Source organism: Pseudopipra pipra, chromosome 11 (assembly GCF_036250125.1).
Source record: "Pseudopipra pipra isolate bDixPip1 chromosome 11, bDixPip1.hap1, whole genome shotgun sequence".
Taxonomy (NCBI): domain Eukaryota; kingdom Metazoa; phylum Chordata; class Aves; order Passeriformes; family Pipridae; genus Pseudopipra; species Pseudopipra pipra.
In genome coordinates, this window is record NC_087559.1 from 14,016,025 (window position 1) to 14,032,814 (window position 16,790).

Genomic DNA, 16,790 nt, shown 5'->3' on the forward strand with positions numbered 1-16,790 from the left:
CATTATGGTACTTTAGACCAAAAAAAATTCACTGAAACAGGAACCTACCAGCCCAATTTTCTCATTAAAAGGGAGAAGTAATAATGCTCAATAAAACCTTTTCTAAACTTTTTGTCCCCCCCCCCCCCCAAAAAAAAAATTGCAGATGGGGCAAGAAACTAGGACTACAGGTTTTCTGAGGAGTTGTTTCTCTTTATCCCAAAATCAAAAACTTCTGTTTGATCTCATACCCCATCTTTCATCATACTGCAGAGGTGCCTAAAAAGATAGGTAATTAATGTAAGTTATGCCATCGTTTGAAAGGTCTGTGAAGTGTCTGGACTATCTTTTGTTCTTGAGATAACCAGTAATAAAGCACAGGGTTTGTGGAGCAGTAATAACATCCACCTCTAAAGTGCAGCAGTCTTTTCAGAAAAAAAAAATCAATTTAATAACATCCAGGCAACATTGCACACGAGACATTCAATCTGCTGTACTAATGTTCCCTGTTGCCAACATCAGCAGGTTCCTCAGCTACAGACTTGGTTAAAAATTCACTGGAAGGTTTTAACCTTTTGGACAGCAGACATGAAGAAAAAGATGATTTGCCACCAATGCAAGGCCACAGCACAGCCACTCATTCTCTTGTAGCCTGTTTTCAGCATCCATCGATTTCCTTAGGATAGTTTTCAGACAAAGGAAACGAAAACATGTCATGTTTTCACCTTTCTTTGTTAAAGGAGGGAAAGGAAAGCATTCTTTCCTGTCCTGTGGTAGGATCTAAATGTTTGGGCAATTTTACATATACTCAAAGCTCAGACTTCCATTTCATATATAGCAATTGAAGCCAATAGATTGTTTACAACTAAATAAACTGACTAAATGGATTTCTAGTTGAATAAAAAAACATATCTATTAAAGATAAATACTTACTTTGTAGATCTCTAATATAAATGAACAGATTGAAATTAAGAGCTTTAGTGACCAAGTGCCCAGTTCTTACCAGCAACGACCAAGTATTTTCTTAAATACTTAAGAAAGCCATACATTATTAAATGTACTATTGATCCTGTATGCATGAAAGTCCCACATAACTAAGGAGTTATCAACCGATTATTATTGTCTGCAAATATAATGTACAGTTATGAAATCAAATCTTAATCCTGCAAATTTTGAGGTGCTGCCCTCTGGATTCAATTATAATTTTAAGTACTGTATATAGATCCAGAAACCTGCCAGACTACGAAATTTTTCCAGTGAAGCAGATGTAAGAGCAGGTATAAACACTTAAAAGTCATGGAACTATTTAAATTGTAATTTCAAAAGTTCCATTCAGACACAGGCAGCATTAGCTGTTAGGTCTTTCTATATCATAATCATTTAGCAGTTGGAATAAAGATGTTATTGCAGTTACACTTTATATTCACCCTAGTTGAAACTTTAGAAGTGATAGAAACCATCTTAAATCTCTGCCTTGTTGTAATGGTTCATAGGGATAAAGAAAATATTTCTGTGCCATACAAAATTAATTCTACCCAGAATCCTCAGAATAATGGAACACAGACAGATGAAGTTCTATTCCCTCTTACTTGCCCAGAAAGTGAAAGGCTGCAGAATATCTAACAAGGTAACTGAATATGGAGGTATTTTTATCCCAGATTCTCTAGCTGGATTTGTTTCTAGAAAATGAAGAAATTTTAGGTGGGGTTTTGGTTTCCATTTAACTTGACTACGTAGTTAGGGATTAGTGCTTCTGGTTTTGCATGTATCTACCACAGCATAGAGCTATTCCAGATAATTATGAAAGCAAATGCTTCTCAGACTCGGAGACAAACCAAAGGGAAGGACATAGTTCAACTGATTAAATTATTCTTTTGCTTTCTTTTCCAGATTTTGCTTCTGGTACAACATCATGAAGTAAAGAGCTCTCAGGGGAGCAGAATGTCTATTTCTGGATGTTGTAAGACATAAAAGGTCACAAAATTGACATCTTCCTTAACCACTTGAGTGCTGCATCAACTCATATGAAATAGGAATGCTAGAAGACTGTATCCAAACTGAAATAAGCACTTATTTCCCCCAATCTCAATGTGACTTCAGACTGCTCTGAATCATAGTTATGGAAGAAATGCTTTTGGGCTTCTCCAAAACAGTGAGTAGACAGGCTTTATAGAACTACAGAACTTGATAGTCACATAAAAACAGTGTGGATATGGGGGAAAGAAAAACACCTGCAATATGTGCAGGCACTGGGTCATTTTAGCCAGCGGAGAAAAAGGATCATAAGAGAAAAAAGATTCATGAAGTTGCTGCTGAGTCAATAGGGTTTTAAAGTGTTTGCTCATATATTTAGACAAAAGGATTTACTGTATTGTTTTCCTTTGCAATATCACAACATACTGAGAACAGTCTTGCTGTATGTAAAATGTCAAAATATGTAAAATAATATTTGAGTAGACACTTTCTCTTCAAAGTTGATTAATTTTCAATTAGTGATTTAAATGGTTTTCAACTGAGAACATGACAGAGCTTGAAGCTTTGGAATATCTCTGATTTCATTGTAATTTCATTTTTTGATGTGCTACAGCATTTCAGCAACATTTGCAAGATTAGTCTTCCTGGCATTTTCCATTAGTTACTTGCTGGAATTTTCCAATAGGGAGGAACAAGGATTGTGTTATTTAAGAAAAGAAATTCGTGGTACTACCTTCTGGGAGCAAACCTGAGGGGTTATCTTGGTACTATTTCTGCTACATGCTGAAAATCTTGGCTTTTATATAACAGTGTAGATGTATTTACTCTTGCAGATTAATTGTTCTCTTGTTGGTATTTCATGTGACAGAGTTGCCACGAATGAATTGCAGAAACTTACTGAATGCAAGCTTCATGAATGAGAAAAATTATGTAAATAACACAAACTCATTTATAATGTGTGCGAATCAGCTCCTCGAGGTGCAGGATTGTATATAAGGACTCATAAAAAAAAGGAAATAAACATTATCAACTTAGAGACTTAGTCATGTAAATAAAATATAGTATGTTATAAAACCAGCTTCTACTAGATTTACATTTTAAGTAGCAGAATATATTAGGAAAACATGCAGAAATGGGAGGGTTTTTGCTGAGGGAGATAGAGACTCATAAAAAACTCAGTAAAATGAAAGCATTTCTTCTTTCAAGGAAACAGTCCAGAAGATAATTTTAAATAGTCTTTTGATGGTCATAAGTCTTTAGCTGATACACAAAATCAGCCTGATTTCCTCCCAAAAACCCAACTGACTAATTTAAGCTCCTTTGGTGATTTAGCAGGAGCCATTTTATTCCATTTAAAAATCATTGCAACACAATTTTCATTTAATGCATTATCAGAAGGAAGATGATTTTTAATCAGTTTTCAGGTAGAATTCATCTACAATACTATGTAATAAAATGCTCTTATCCCTGTTTACACAGCTTATTTTTTTTAAAAAAAATATCTTTTACAGAGATATAAATGGTTTGGGAAAAGGAAAAAAATATGAATTGTTATTTATATCCTGACAGTTTACTTCACTCTCCATTTTTAGAGATTGTCACCAACAAACTAGTAAAGCCTTCATAGTTATATGAAGAATTTCTTCTTTTCTATAAGAGAAGATGCTTCTGTTGCAACTACTGATAACATATTTAATATTATCCAACATTAGATAATTTTTAACTGGAGTTGGTACTTTTCTGACAAGGTAATTGAGGTAAACAGAAACTTAATAACTTACCTCAATTAGGAGCTATTACCTTTTCCATCACTGTCCACCCCAATATCAAAATGCAGGAAAAATATAAATGATAAGAAAGATGAAAAGGCAATACATTGATGAATAGAGAACAAAAAATGTGACAAAAAAACTGTTAAGCAGTTCAAAAGTGTGTTTTATAAATATAAAAAACCAGCTTTGGAGAGAATAAAGATGGTGTAATGCAAAAGCAGTGAATGTGAAGTGCACAGGATACATAATTTTTAGGCACACTGAAATTGCAAATAGTATATATGCTAGTGCATTTTGAATAAGTCTTTCTTTCTAGAACAACAAATCCTATAAAAACATTGAAAGCTCTAATGCATTAAAGCATACATATGGAAATCTTTTACATTTTTCATACTGAAACATTTCAGGCTGAAAAGATGACAAAGTGATTTGGGTTTTTTTTCCCCTGCATATTTTCTAATACACAATTTAGAAGGCCATATTAACACAATAAATATTTGTATAGAGCTGCATAGAATATTGCAGATGAACTAAAAGCTACTCCCTAAACACCATGTCCTTGGTAAACGAGGTAGGATTCTTCCTGCTAGGCCTTTGCAGAAATATTCCCCAAGGGAAACCTGTCCTGCTGCTTATTGCAACAGCTGTGCTGAGTATTGTTATCTCAGATATAGCTGTGGATTTGCACATGAAAGATATACAACACATGGTTTTCTGAAAATACTTAGCTGACTGTTTCAGAGAATTCCTTCCTTACTGATTTCTTATGATAGAGAGAGTGTCCCCATGGTCTCTTCTTCTTAAGAGAGGAACTAACTCCATCTTATAAGAAAATACAACACATCAGAGGCACACCCTACTGAGAGATTCTGTGAATCTCCTTAGACATCAGTGTTTGATAGATAAAGCAAAATGTTCTCATGGAACATCTGAGGACTTAACAACTTCGATTAGATAGTATCCCACTGAATAAGAGCAGAAGGACTGGCCACAAGACTTTTAACCCTCTTCCCAGTGGAACAACATTGTGTTTTCATAAAAAAAAAAACTAACCAAGTCACACAATCATAAATAAAACTGGAAAAGAGAGAAAATTGGTAGGATCGAGAGGGTCCAAGAAATACAGATTGAAATTCCAAAGATAATTTAAATTTAGTCATATTCCTCATATGCTTTATTTAATTTGTTTAAATTTAACTTCTTTACATTTGTATATTGCTTAATGAAAATTCTTCATACATCATTTGATCGTGGAAATCCTGAACCGCTACAAGATTTAACTGACTAAAGCATTAAGAGTAAATACTGAAGCCTGTAGCTGAAATTCACACTTCTCAGACCATTTCCATAGGGATAAAAGTACGTGCAAACATCTGGAAATTACTCAGAAAAAGGAAACATTTTTGTCTGCTGTTTATAAACATTTCTGATCTGAACATGCAGCTATTAAAACAGTAATTTCACAATCAGGTTATAGCTGTCTTGTTTCTCCCAGAAAACATTCAGAAGTAAGTGTGAATACAAACAAGGATTTAAGAAATATATGTAGACTATATTACTATCAGGCATTTCTATGAGCATCAATTCACACAAAAAGAATTACAGAATATGCAGAAATACCAAGGTATCCTTGCATTCTTCCAAAGATAACAGTTTTCCTGGCACATCCTGGTAAAGTCACAAAGCATATGACCTTTCTTCTTTTAGAGAATGAAGTTACATAAGAGGAACTAGCAAGGTATCTGAAGAGCAAAATAGATCTTCAGATTGCAGTTATTTAGTACTCTACGTTCTCTGAACAATAACCTCTTACCCAACAGAAAGTAGAATGGTTGCACATAATTTTTACTCCACAAAATTACAGTAATTAGCAAAACATTTTCAGAAGACCAGTAAAAAAAAGGTCACCAGTTTCCCATTTTCTCTTGCTCATTAATTGCTAATAGATGAGGTCTAGTTCAGGTAAACAAGAGAAGAGAGAACAGAGAACAGAACTTTATAAAAGAGAAGCAGGACTAAAAGCTACAATTAAAACTACTATTTTTTTTTTTCCACAAAATAGAGAACCTCGCTGCAGAACACTGAGATTAATCAATTACTTGCTCAAATTGCACTTCAAAGAGTTGGTTGTTGCTTTCACAGGCACATAACACAGCAGGTATGTCAAACTACAAAAACTTCCTAAAATAGTTCCAAAACTTGCTTTAGCAGAAGAGAAAGTGCAGAAGGAAATTATTTCACATACACAGATACAAGGCCTACTAGAACTTCCTCGTCAGGAAAAGGGTGTTTCTGTACTACTGCAAAACTTCCACGTGTTATATAACAAGGAAATTTAATTCTGGGCAAATTTCTTCATACAGACCAATAGAAGCAAATAATTTTTTTATAAAATCTTACCAACTGCCAACTCTATGCCTCACTCTGACAAATAAAGAAATTAAAAATACAGAGTACTACACCTGCTGTTTCTCCAGTCATAGTAAGGCATTCACTGTCCACAGTCCATACCTATCTTTAGCTTGAAAAAGCACTGAATTATTAATGTGCATTTTGGGAGAAAGAAGAAAATTTTCTTGTTTAATGATGTCTCACAGGGGAAGGATTATATAATGCCCAAAAACGTACCCTGGAGAGAAACAGTACCTTAATATCTTATGAACCTAAGTTCATTACTACAGTAAAAGGCCATCTCTATCCTGGAGCAATATCATATAAACATCATTTTTGTCATTAGTGAAACATCCAGTTATCCAAATCATTTTTAGATCATTAGAAAGATTGTTATTGACTTTTCAATAGACCTACACTTTATCTTGGACATGAAGCTTCAGGTTTTCCATTAAATAAAGGTGATAACATACTTACTTTTCTGTCTGGCCAATTATATTTTGCAAATATTGTATCATATGTGTCCACAGCCCCGTCAGTGATCAACATTATGGCTTGGCTGCAAATGCTTCCTTGTCCTGTGTGATTGAACTGTGAAAGGAAACAATCATGAGGTACAGCACATTCCTGTTAAATGAAGATAGATAGGATCACACTGGATAAACATGTCTCTTGTGAAATCTCTAGTATTATTAGTAGTAGATGAAAATATTCAGGCTGAAAACAGTTTATCATAGATATTATGTTCTTAGTGAATTGAAAAATAAGAAACACACCCAAATACAGCACTTCCCCAAATTGAAACTGTATTCCCCTGTTTTAGGTAGATGACAAGTATCAATGCATCTATAGAGGGTTTGCGTTGATTTAAATGTCATTTTAAAAGCACAAGTTAAGAAAGAAGTAATGAATGACTGAGGATTTGTCTGCAAAGTAAAGAAGATACACAACTCAGAGAGACATATGACATATGGCATTCAGATTCACTCAGGATTACATTCCATATGTTATTTTCTATAAAATATTTCTCTGGGAGAACCAAGTCCTTATTTATATATTTTGAGATTCTCCTCTTGCTCAAAATGAATATATAAAAGCAAGTCAAGCTGCTGAACAGCAGCACTTGAGCACAGGTACTTAGACAGCAATCAACATATCCTTTGGCATATGCAAAGGGAGTTTCATCATTATACAAATGAGATTTTCTCCTGTCAAAGAGCAAGTACGTTGGACTGAGTCATAACAGAAGCTTTGATCTCTTGATTCTGGAGGTGGTGCTCTGACTTTGAATCCATTGCCTCCGTTTGTTTTGGTTATAGAACAGGTTCTTATTTTTCCATATACTTATATATTTAAAGAACCTAGGTGAAACATCTGGCTTTTAGCAAAAAAAGAAAAGCAAGACTGGAAAATTATTTGATTTTTCATTGTTATGTATGAACACTTTAAAAAATATCCATGAAAAGATCAACAAACTGGGATATTACAAACAACTCTACAGACTGGGCTAAAAGTTGAATACATGCTAATGAAAGAACAATCTCCTTTTATTCTCTTCCCATGTAGTTTTCATGTAGATTATCAAATTCGAGGTCAGGCAAGGCCTCATCCTATGCCCTTTCTCTTGATGTTGAGAAAGCCAAGCAACAACTACCTTGTCCCACCTTGCCAGCCTGGTTGTCCCCCAAAATAGGGTGGTCCCATTTAAAGGTGAATTACCTCACAGAGACTGACCACTTCTGTATTCATCAAAAATTATTCAGATTATTCTGATCTGATTTGGTGTAGCAACTGCTCTGTCTTTAAGCTTTCTGCAGTTTACTCACCCTTACATATTCACTGTTCTTCCAAAACTCTAAAAGTCACTTTTTCTAAAAAAAAGTTCTGAACTTCTAAAAATTTCATCTTTGTAGAAGTTCCTGCAATAGAAAAGGGTGGATGGTGGGCTCCAGCAGTGCTCTGTCCTCTTTTCTTCTGCCTTCACACTTCTCTATGTGAGTAATCACACCCACATTCAACAATCATTTCTATCAATGCATTTCTCCCTCAGTTTCTTTTTGAGCAAAAAGGAATCTCAGCAAAGAGTAATGGAAACATGTTGCTTAACAGGCAGATAATGTGTGTTTAGGTATATTCTGGTCAGTGGCTGGTTGAAAATTCTTATCTGTGATGCTTGCAGGACAGCCTACCCACAAAATTCTTCACTCATGGCAGTTTTTCCAGTCTTAACTAGAACTAGAATTTTTACAGTGAGATTCCTTCATGATCTTAAGAGTCCATATTTTCTCGTAAAGATGAAGCTGCTTTGGGAAGGGATATGTTCTTCACAGGGACAATGTATTTGGAAAGCGACAAGGTATCTTAAAAGAAAAATTAATGAGGGGGGAATGCCTTCATACATTTATTTTAAAACATCACTCTGTGTGCATCTGCATTATTCTACATACTTATCTGAATATTTTGAGGAATGAGATTCAATTCAAATACTTTGATGAGTAATATCTTCTCATATTTGTCTAAAACTTTAATTTTATTGAATAGCAAGAGTGATGAAAGTGTTTTCCATAATAATAACAATGACAAGGGCCTTATGATGAACTACAATTAACTCAGTGATTCATCAGTTAGCTGAAAAAACTTCAGCGCATCCTGACATTTACTGCATTTGGTTGTGATTAACAGTCTTTGAAATGTCACAGAATTTTATTTAATTGGTTATGATTTTTTTAAAGGTAATCACTACAAAGAGTGCATTTGTCACCAAAAGAGATAATTGCAGTTGTCACATGACATAGTAGGTGCCCAACTACTGTACCAAGCACTTCTCTATTCTTACACTGTATAATGTACACTGCATAAACTGATGATTGGAAAGAATTTGGAAGCGGATTTTTAAATGTCCTTTTCAAAGACATCAGTATCAACCATCTTCAAATCTTAACAACCATAGCAAATACTGAAAGGTAAACTGCAAGGGAAAATCAACTGAGTTTAATTGGTGTAACCCCTGAACCATTCTAAAATCCAACCAGAATCTTAATAGACTATTTGTGCAACACAAAGCTTTCTCTTTTCTTTCCTTTCCTACCTGCCCCCCTTCCTACTTCTTTTTTTTTTCCTAGTGTAGAAAAGACATCCTTAGCTAACTTATAGTTTACAAGAATAGATTTCTGACACATGAAGGTCGCATTCTGTAAAAAAAAGTGGGAAATGGTTTGCTGTACTCTTTTAAGGAAAGATTAAGTAGCTTTTTTTCTAGGCTATGCTGCTTAGCAGAAACTTCCAGAGACTTTGTTGATATGCCTGTATATAATGGAAAAGATTTTTATGCTGGTATTTCTGAAAGTTTATATGCAAGAAGGCTTGAACCTACTATACTTCCTTTTATAGTATAAATAGAAATAGTCAATATACCACCTTGCATAGATCTGAACACATGCAGCACAACCCATCATGACCTTACAGATCTGTCTCATGGGTACAATTCAGTACATGGGATATCAGTTCCCCTTACTCTCAAAACTACTTTTATTTAATGAGATTTTTATACCACATTTATTGCTATAACTTCAGTTGCCTCACAGATTTTACAACAAAATAAAACCAAACAATTCTCATTTCAGGAACTCTTGATCACTGTCTGTAACGCGAAGTTTTTTTCAGTTTTTCGGTTTACACAGATTTGGAAGACCAGCACAGAACAACTCTTGCATTGAGGCTGGCTGCTATTTACTGTTGTGTTTCTGGTTCCTAAGACTATACTTGGTGCCCACAATTCTAATAAACTCTCTAAAATAACCTGGAGTGTTTTTTACTTCATGCACCTTTTCCCATTGTCATTTTTGGCATGCTCCACATGAAGGCATTAGTTCCACACTGCCTGGCTGAACACACGAGCAGTGGGTGGAGGAAAATCCTCCTTTTTTTCATTTTAGGATTTTATGCCTGGAAAGGAATTGATCAATATTGTCCTTCAAGATGAATACAAAGGCATTAGAACCAGTAATTATTCTATAAATGTACACTATAAAGGCAGGCACGCTCATCAAGAAAAACCTTCTGGAGAATGTTCTGGTTTAAGGTCTCCTTTGCAAGGTGTCTCCTTCAATCAAAAGATAGTTTGCTACTTAGTTTAGATGAGATTTTTCATCTTCCAGCAGACTAACAGATTTTAATATTTTTTCCCCCAAGTAACTGATTATACTTAAGGAAGAGGGGGACAGGGGGCAGAGGAAAGAAAAGAAAAAAGAAGAAAAAAAAAAAAAAGGAAAAAAGGGATAAGCTACCTGTATTTGTGACTGAAATTTTTCTTTCCAGGACAACCCTGGTAAATATGAGTGATAATAATAAAGTTTCTACAATACTATTTGGTCTAGTTCAATCTTTATTTTATAATCTACTAATTTGTGAGTTATGACTATTTTTTCTGAATTCTTAAAATCCAACTGAGGTTAGTTAGGATGCATATTAATTCTAAAGCTACAGAATAAAGATACAGAATTCATTACTGCTACTGTTCACTTTCCTCCTTTCTTTCCTTGCTTTTTTCCAATGAACATCTCCAAGAAAGTATACAGTCAGCTGAGTTAAAATGCTGCTAAAGTTGTCCTTTGCTGAAACACATGGACTGACAATATATTTTACTTTTGCCAGAAATGACAAGAAAAATCTCTCTGAAATACACTACATAAAATCACCATAACCACTAAGACTGATGTGTACCCTGTGAGTAAAAGCAGGCCCTGCACTAGATTATCTCCATGATCATGATGTTCACCTCCTAGAGACTGTATTCCTGTTTATAGCCACTATTCACAGGAATGTTATCAGAAAGTTACCTGCATGTTTTTGGCAGACAAATAGTTAAAACAATACCTTTGAGCTGGTTAGACAAAGCTTTATATTTCTCCCTCTATCTTAGAGCATTTCAGAAGTACAAAAGTGTTCAAGTAACTTCCTTTATATAAGCAATAAATGATAATTGTCATGCCAGAAGTCAAACCTATAAACAGTAATTTCACAACTCTAATAACAGTGTATTCTCAAAGTGTTTATAAATACACAAATTCGTGTCATTCTCGAAACATTAGTTCTTCCAAATAAAAAAAGAACAAACTGTGAAATTTGCATGTTACTCTGGTATTTTTTAACACATAGAACAGCTGCTGAAATAAACCTTATTTAACGCACACACATATGTATAGGTGCATACATAGACACAAAACACATCAATATAAAACATACACATTAAAAAATGTAGATTTGTTTATATATTCCACCACATATAGATTATACAGAATTCTTGTTCTATGGATAATATATTACTACCATCACATTTTTGAGTTCTAATTTATTATTTTAAAACTGAAATTGCTAAACAGCAAGAAAGGTGTCCCCAGTGTAAATCTGAAAAGCATGAACTTACTTCATTGAGCATGTTGAAAGCTTCATTTAAAGCAATGTCCAGCATTCCAATTCCTTTTGCAAAAAGTTTGTCAAGGTGTTCCCTGAAATGCTGAAACATGAACAAGAAAGTTTTCTTTGTCAGGATGTTGTCACAACATACTTGTTGATATCAATGATTATTTCTGAACACTTTAAACCTACTTCTTAGGTTTAAATGACTGAATACACCAGTTCATAAACCAAAATGATTCCCCATTAATCCTTCTGGACTCTTGAAGTAACACCAAACTAAGGATGTGTTAGAACAATTATAATGCAAATGTTACACAAGATACATTTTTGGCTACTTATTCAATCAAGTACTTTTTCCTTGGTTTTTGTGTTTCTCTTTAGTGGCATCCATATCTTCTTCTCATTTCACAATATTCTTTCAAACTACTATTCCATTGTTATCACAAGGCCTATGAATTATCAAGAATGAACACGCAGCATAAACAGATTATCTAAAATTAATACTAAATTATATAATCTCTAGTGTATAATTCAGTTCACATGATCAGTCAGAAGAACAAACATTTTCTCTCACCATAACTCTATTTATACAAGTTCTGAAAAGTATACTATTGATATGTGAAGAAATACAATAGTGCCATTTTTTTGAGACAACACAGTAAAAGTGGTAAAAAATTAATCCATGCACTATCAACTTTTAAAAAAATCAATGTTTTCTGCCTCCAGGTTTCAGAGTGGACAGATGCTATAAGGTGATTCTGCAAAAGGTTAAAAAAAGCCCAAATGCACGTGCAGTTTGGTCTTTGACTGGAGGGGTTTGTAGGTTTTTATTTGTTTTTTAAATCAACTCCATTCTCTGTCTTGTCTTCATTTTTTTTTTGAGAATTTCAGCACTTTATGTCCACTGGAAAAAAAAAAATCACAAAACATGCAAGTTAACATTTCTTTGTTTCTCTACCTTATCACACCAGATGCCCTCAATGTGTGGCATTAACTGGATTCATGCCAAAACAAATCATGTTTTATTTCACAGGCAGCACAAAGAATGGCTTAATCAGACTGTTCACTCTACATCTGGCTCACAATGTTTATTAGCAAACAATCAAAATATACTGTTGTACTTTCAGAGAGGCTGCTTGTTTACCCTCTCAAAGAGTGGTACCTTATTGTGACTTCCAAGGGTGTACTATTGACACAACTATAACCTGTCAGGCTGCTGTTTTAAGGAAAATCTGTAAGGAGAAAAGCTCCAAATTTCAAACACACATTTTTTTCCCATTTCAGACATGTCCAGGCAGTACAACAACGCTCTGCCAGTCACGTTATAGTGCCCTATTTGGTACTGGAAAAGGCATTTTAGAAAACATTGCATTATTTGTGTATGAGGAAAGCAAAGTTTCGAACTAATATTCTCAAAATTTCTCTACAGCTTGCCCACACATGTCTCCAACTCCCACTCAGTAATTTCATCCATTACAAAAGCACTGCAAAACAGAAAAGTGTATTCCAGCCCTTATAGTAGTGAAAAAATGTCAGGGCAGGACATTAACCACTGAAACATCAGTTTGAAGTAAAAGGGATTTCAGAATGAGACAAAAAACACCTCAACTCCACTTTCAGTAACTTTCAGGAACCAAACAGATCCCCAAACCCAGGAGTTCCCTGCTCTTAATGAGTCAAAAAGCGTATTTTAAACTTTACATCTTAAAGAGCTCTTTTTAGTAATAAATTGTACAATGTTGGTTCATCTCAACTTCTCTTTACTATCCTATTGGAGCCCTTACAGACTAATATCTGAATTTCCTAGAGTATGACTTGGATATCTGTCCAACTGTGTGCACAATCATTGCTGGGCAACCGTAAGCTTAATTTCCATGTGCAATACCAGAATGTGCAATACCTAATTGTGGACTCATATACCTAATTGACATGCATAGTCTTGGTAATTCTGAATGCAAATTAGGCACACAATTATGACAATCAGCCGCTGATGTCTGATTATAAAATTATAGGGTCAGAGCTCAACAGAAGCTGTGTCTTATTGCAGTGAGGAAGTACAGACACGTTCAGCTGTGGAGGTACTGATGATGTGGAAGTGTCTGAAAAACATGAGATGAAGAGAACGAGGATACAAATGCACTTGTGCATGTCAGCCAGGACAATTCTTTGCATGTACCTACCAGGTTTCAAACTACAACAGCAGCAATGCACACACTTGTTCTTGTGCCCTTGTGTGCTGCTGTTTGTTTCTAAACACTGTCCACTGTCAGAACCACAAAGTCCCAGTGAGCCCAACATCTGATAAGAATCTATGTATGCAAATCTCTTTGATTTGCTTCTCTCCTATTTCTTTTTACATTGTGTAAACTTTGTTAGGACCCTCTAAGTTAGAAGCAAACCAACAAATGCATCTGATGGGCATGGAATCAGGAAATGGGTTCCTGTCCCAGGTGCAGTTACAAATGTGCCTGTTTGAAGAAGAATGAGGTTTACCAAATGGGGGATACTGACAGTGTTTTTCTAAAGAAGAAAAATCATATTCTCACACCTATTTCTGCTTAAGACACATTTTATTTTAGCCTACTTCCAATTATCAAAAATAAGGTACCACTTAGGATAAGTAGGAATATCCAAATTAGATGGGATTACAGGACCACGGATTCAAGCCTATGAATAAAGTACTTTCCCCTGATTCCAAAGAGGGAACAGTTCACAACTGATATGTGTAGCAGAGATTATAGTTACACTGGAAAATCACGATATTTCCTATTAATTGTCTGAAAAGGGGGAGCTTCCTCCAGAAAAGCATCATTAACAGGTTCAACATTGCTCCAGATTTGTTTGTCAGTTTTACTGCAAGTCTTTGCTATTAGTTTCCATACTTATCCATGCATGCTCTAACTCCAAATATTCCTGAGACATACTTGGCAAAGATTTATCAGATTTGTGAACATGGACCACATCAGCACATAAAGCAGGAAAGAAAAAAACCAATCAGGAGGCACGTGTGAGGTGGGAGAGTGATATTTACTGGTGTGTCACAGGCAAGTTTACCCACATGTGCTAACAAATAAATGTGTATCACATCCATAAAATGCATTTAAGCATCATCCCATTTAAAACCCACTGCCAGGGCAATTCCAGGTTAGCTTGCTAGTGATAATTATCCAACCACTTCTGTTTCCTTATATGTTGTGTTGGAAAACAGGATTTTTTTCATAAAAGCAATCATAAAAACAATGCTGAACCAAAGAGTTCAAGATTCAATATGCTCACATTAAAAATAAATTCTCCTTGAGCAAATTGGTTGCTGCAATAGAAAACTTCAGACCAAATTTCAGTGCTCTGGGGCGAACTGAAAGATTTGGAGGTCTATAATGGCTAGACAGTTTTAAAAAAAGAGTAGACTTCAGTGAGACTTTACTGTTTGGGGCTTTTTAACAGCCAAGCAATGCTGTTGACAACCTTTTCTTGAGATCTGACAGACGCGGATAGCTAAATATGCAAAAGTAATTTGCTTAAATAAAATTCAATATGCAAAATTTGTATTTACCAACCTCTTATTGGCAATTTCACTCAGCTTCTTTGCTGAATCAGTCTTCTGGTTATTTAATTTCTGGTAATTGCATAGAAAAATAAAAGCCCTTTGGAAGTTATGCACTACATCTGTCTATTTTTGTCATTTGAATTTACACTGGGGTAAGTTCTTGATTTAGTTTGGAGTTACTGTGCCTATCTGTGCATCTAGAAGATGATATATTTCATCTGGAAACGTTTACAGAGAAATGTCCTCAACCCATATATAGTACATTAAAAAAACATATAAAAGAGGAATGTATATTGTAATATTGTTACTTTAAATCTGGAGTTACATTAAATCAGATTGTCATCCGACTCCTTTGGGGTAGGTAAATTGTAACATGGAGTTTCTCAAAGATGAAAACCTCTTGGCCCAAGAAAACTGGTATTAAAATAGGCAGTTCCACATGTTTGTAATTTGTGGAGAAAGTGCAGACGGTGACAGAATAGTGTCTGAACTATTTCCCACTCTTTTTTAAATTTGTGTATAGCAAATTGATATACTTCAAGGCACCAGCTGTTTAGTGCTAATGCCAAATTATAAAATAGTCTGGTAAAATTCGAATATACCTTACATATTTTATATTACTAAACCACATTTAGGTTCACAGATTAATTTCAACCTCAGTTATGCTACCCAATGTAATTACAGATTTAATTCTTGTGATAAATGAAACTTCAAGCAAGATCTGCAAATTAGGGATAGCTTACAGTATCCACAGATCTAAACTGAACCTTCAGGGCAGGTATGTACCAACACAGAAATTTATGACAATTGTTGGCTGGAAAAACTTAGAAGTAAGTAGAGAAACCATGACACCTGTCATATCACCTGACATTATAATTATTCTTAAAACAAATTTCTATATTGTCCTATTGTAAAATGAAAGCTGAAACACTATATCTTGGAAGAAATCTAGTACTGGGATGCCTACTTTTTATCTTAGTAAAAGTGGAAGCACATATACTAACACCACTCCCATCACTGTCATATTTGAAATTGCAACTTTGCGTTTTATAAATAAAAGACAAACCTCATTCAGTAAGGTTTCCAAAAAAGAGGATGTTTTCTGAAGCTGTATCTGACAGAAATTCAAGGTGCAATTAAATCCTCACTGATCTGAAAGCTACACACAACGAGCACTTACAGAACCAACAATTTTGCAGAAAAGTAATAAAACAATTTGATCAAAACCTGTGGAAATTTCTAAACATTTTATACTAATTATGTTAGCATCTCCTCCTGGTGGGTTACTGTTAGCAGTAAAAAAAAAAATAAATAAGTTAAATGAAGATTTACAACTCAAGACTGCATTACTTGGCTCTTCTTTAAGCTGGTTGGGAACAGGTTTAGATACTTAGAACCCTCACACTGTCTTAAAGAAAAGCATGTTATTTGATCAACATTCTGGAGATTCAGGGCTGAAAAAAACCTGGTTTCTCCAACCTTCATTCCTTTCCCATAATAAAATTACATGAAAATATTAAAATGCTTAATTATATTAAATCTACTGTAATACATCAGACAGATATTTATTAGTGCTCTAATGAAGGAGTGATCTTGATCAAGTAACAGGTAAGATGAGGCTTGTTCAAAAACGAATTCTTGCCTTCACTACACCAATCCCTATGAAACCTCTACCAGGATCAAGAATCTTTGGCTAACTTGGCTAATTT

General features: G+C 34.7%; 1 protein-coding gene across 6 annotated transcripts in view; it reads right to left on the reverse strand.

Annotated features, from left to right (window-relative positions):
• The window catches only part of CACNA2D3 (calcium voltage-gated channel auxiliary subunit alpha2delta 3), a 405,672-nt gene that overhangs the window by 188,569 nt on the left and 200,313 nt on the right, over nucleotides 1–16,790 (reverse strand). For all 6 annotated transcript variants that reach the window (XR_010433489.1, XM_064667663.1, XM_064667662.1 and 3 more), the window contains 2 exons: nucleotides 11,542–11,631; nucleotides 6,594–6,707 (listed from right to left, as the gene is read on the reverse strand). Coding sequence is in view for 5 of the 6 variants with exons in the window: in XM_064667663.1 (XP_064523733.1) it covers nucleotides 6,594–6,707; nucleotides 11,542–11,631 (204 nt within the window). In the remaining variant the exon portion in view is untranslated. The remainder of the gene's footprint in view (nucleotides 1–6,593; nucleotides 6,708–11,541; nucleotides 11,632–16,790) is intronic.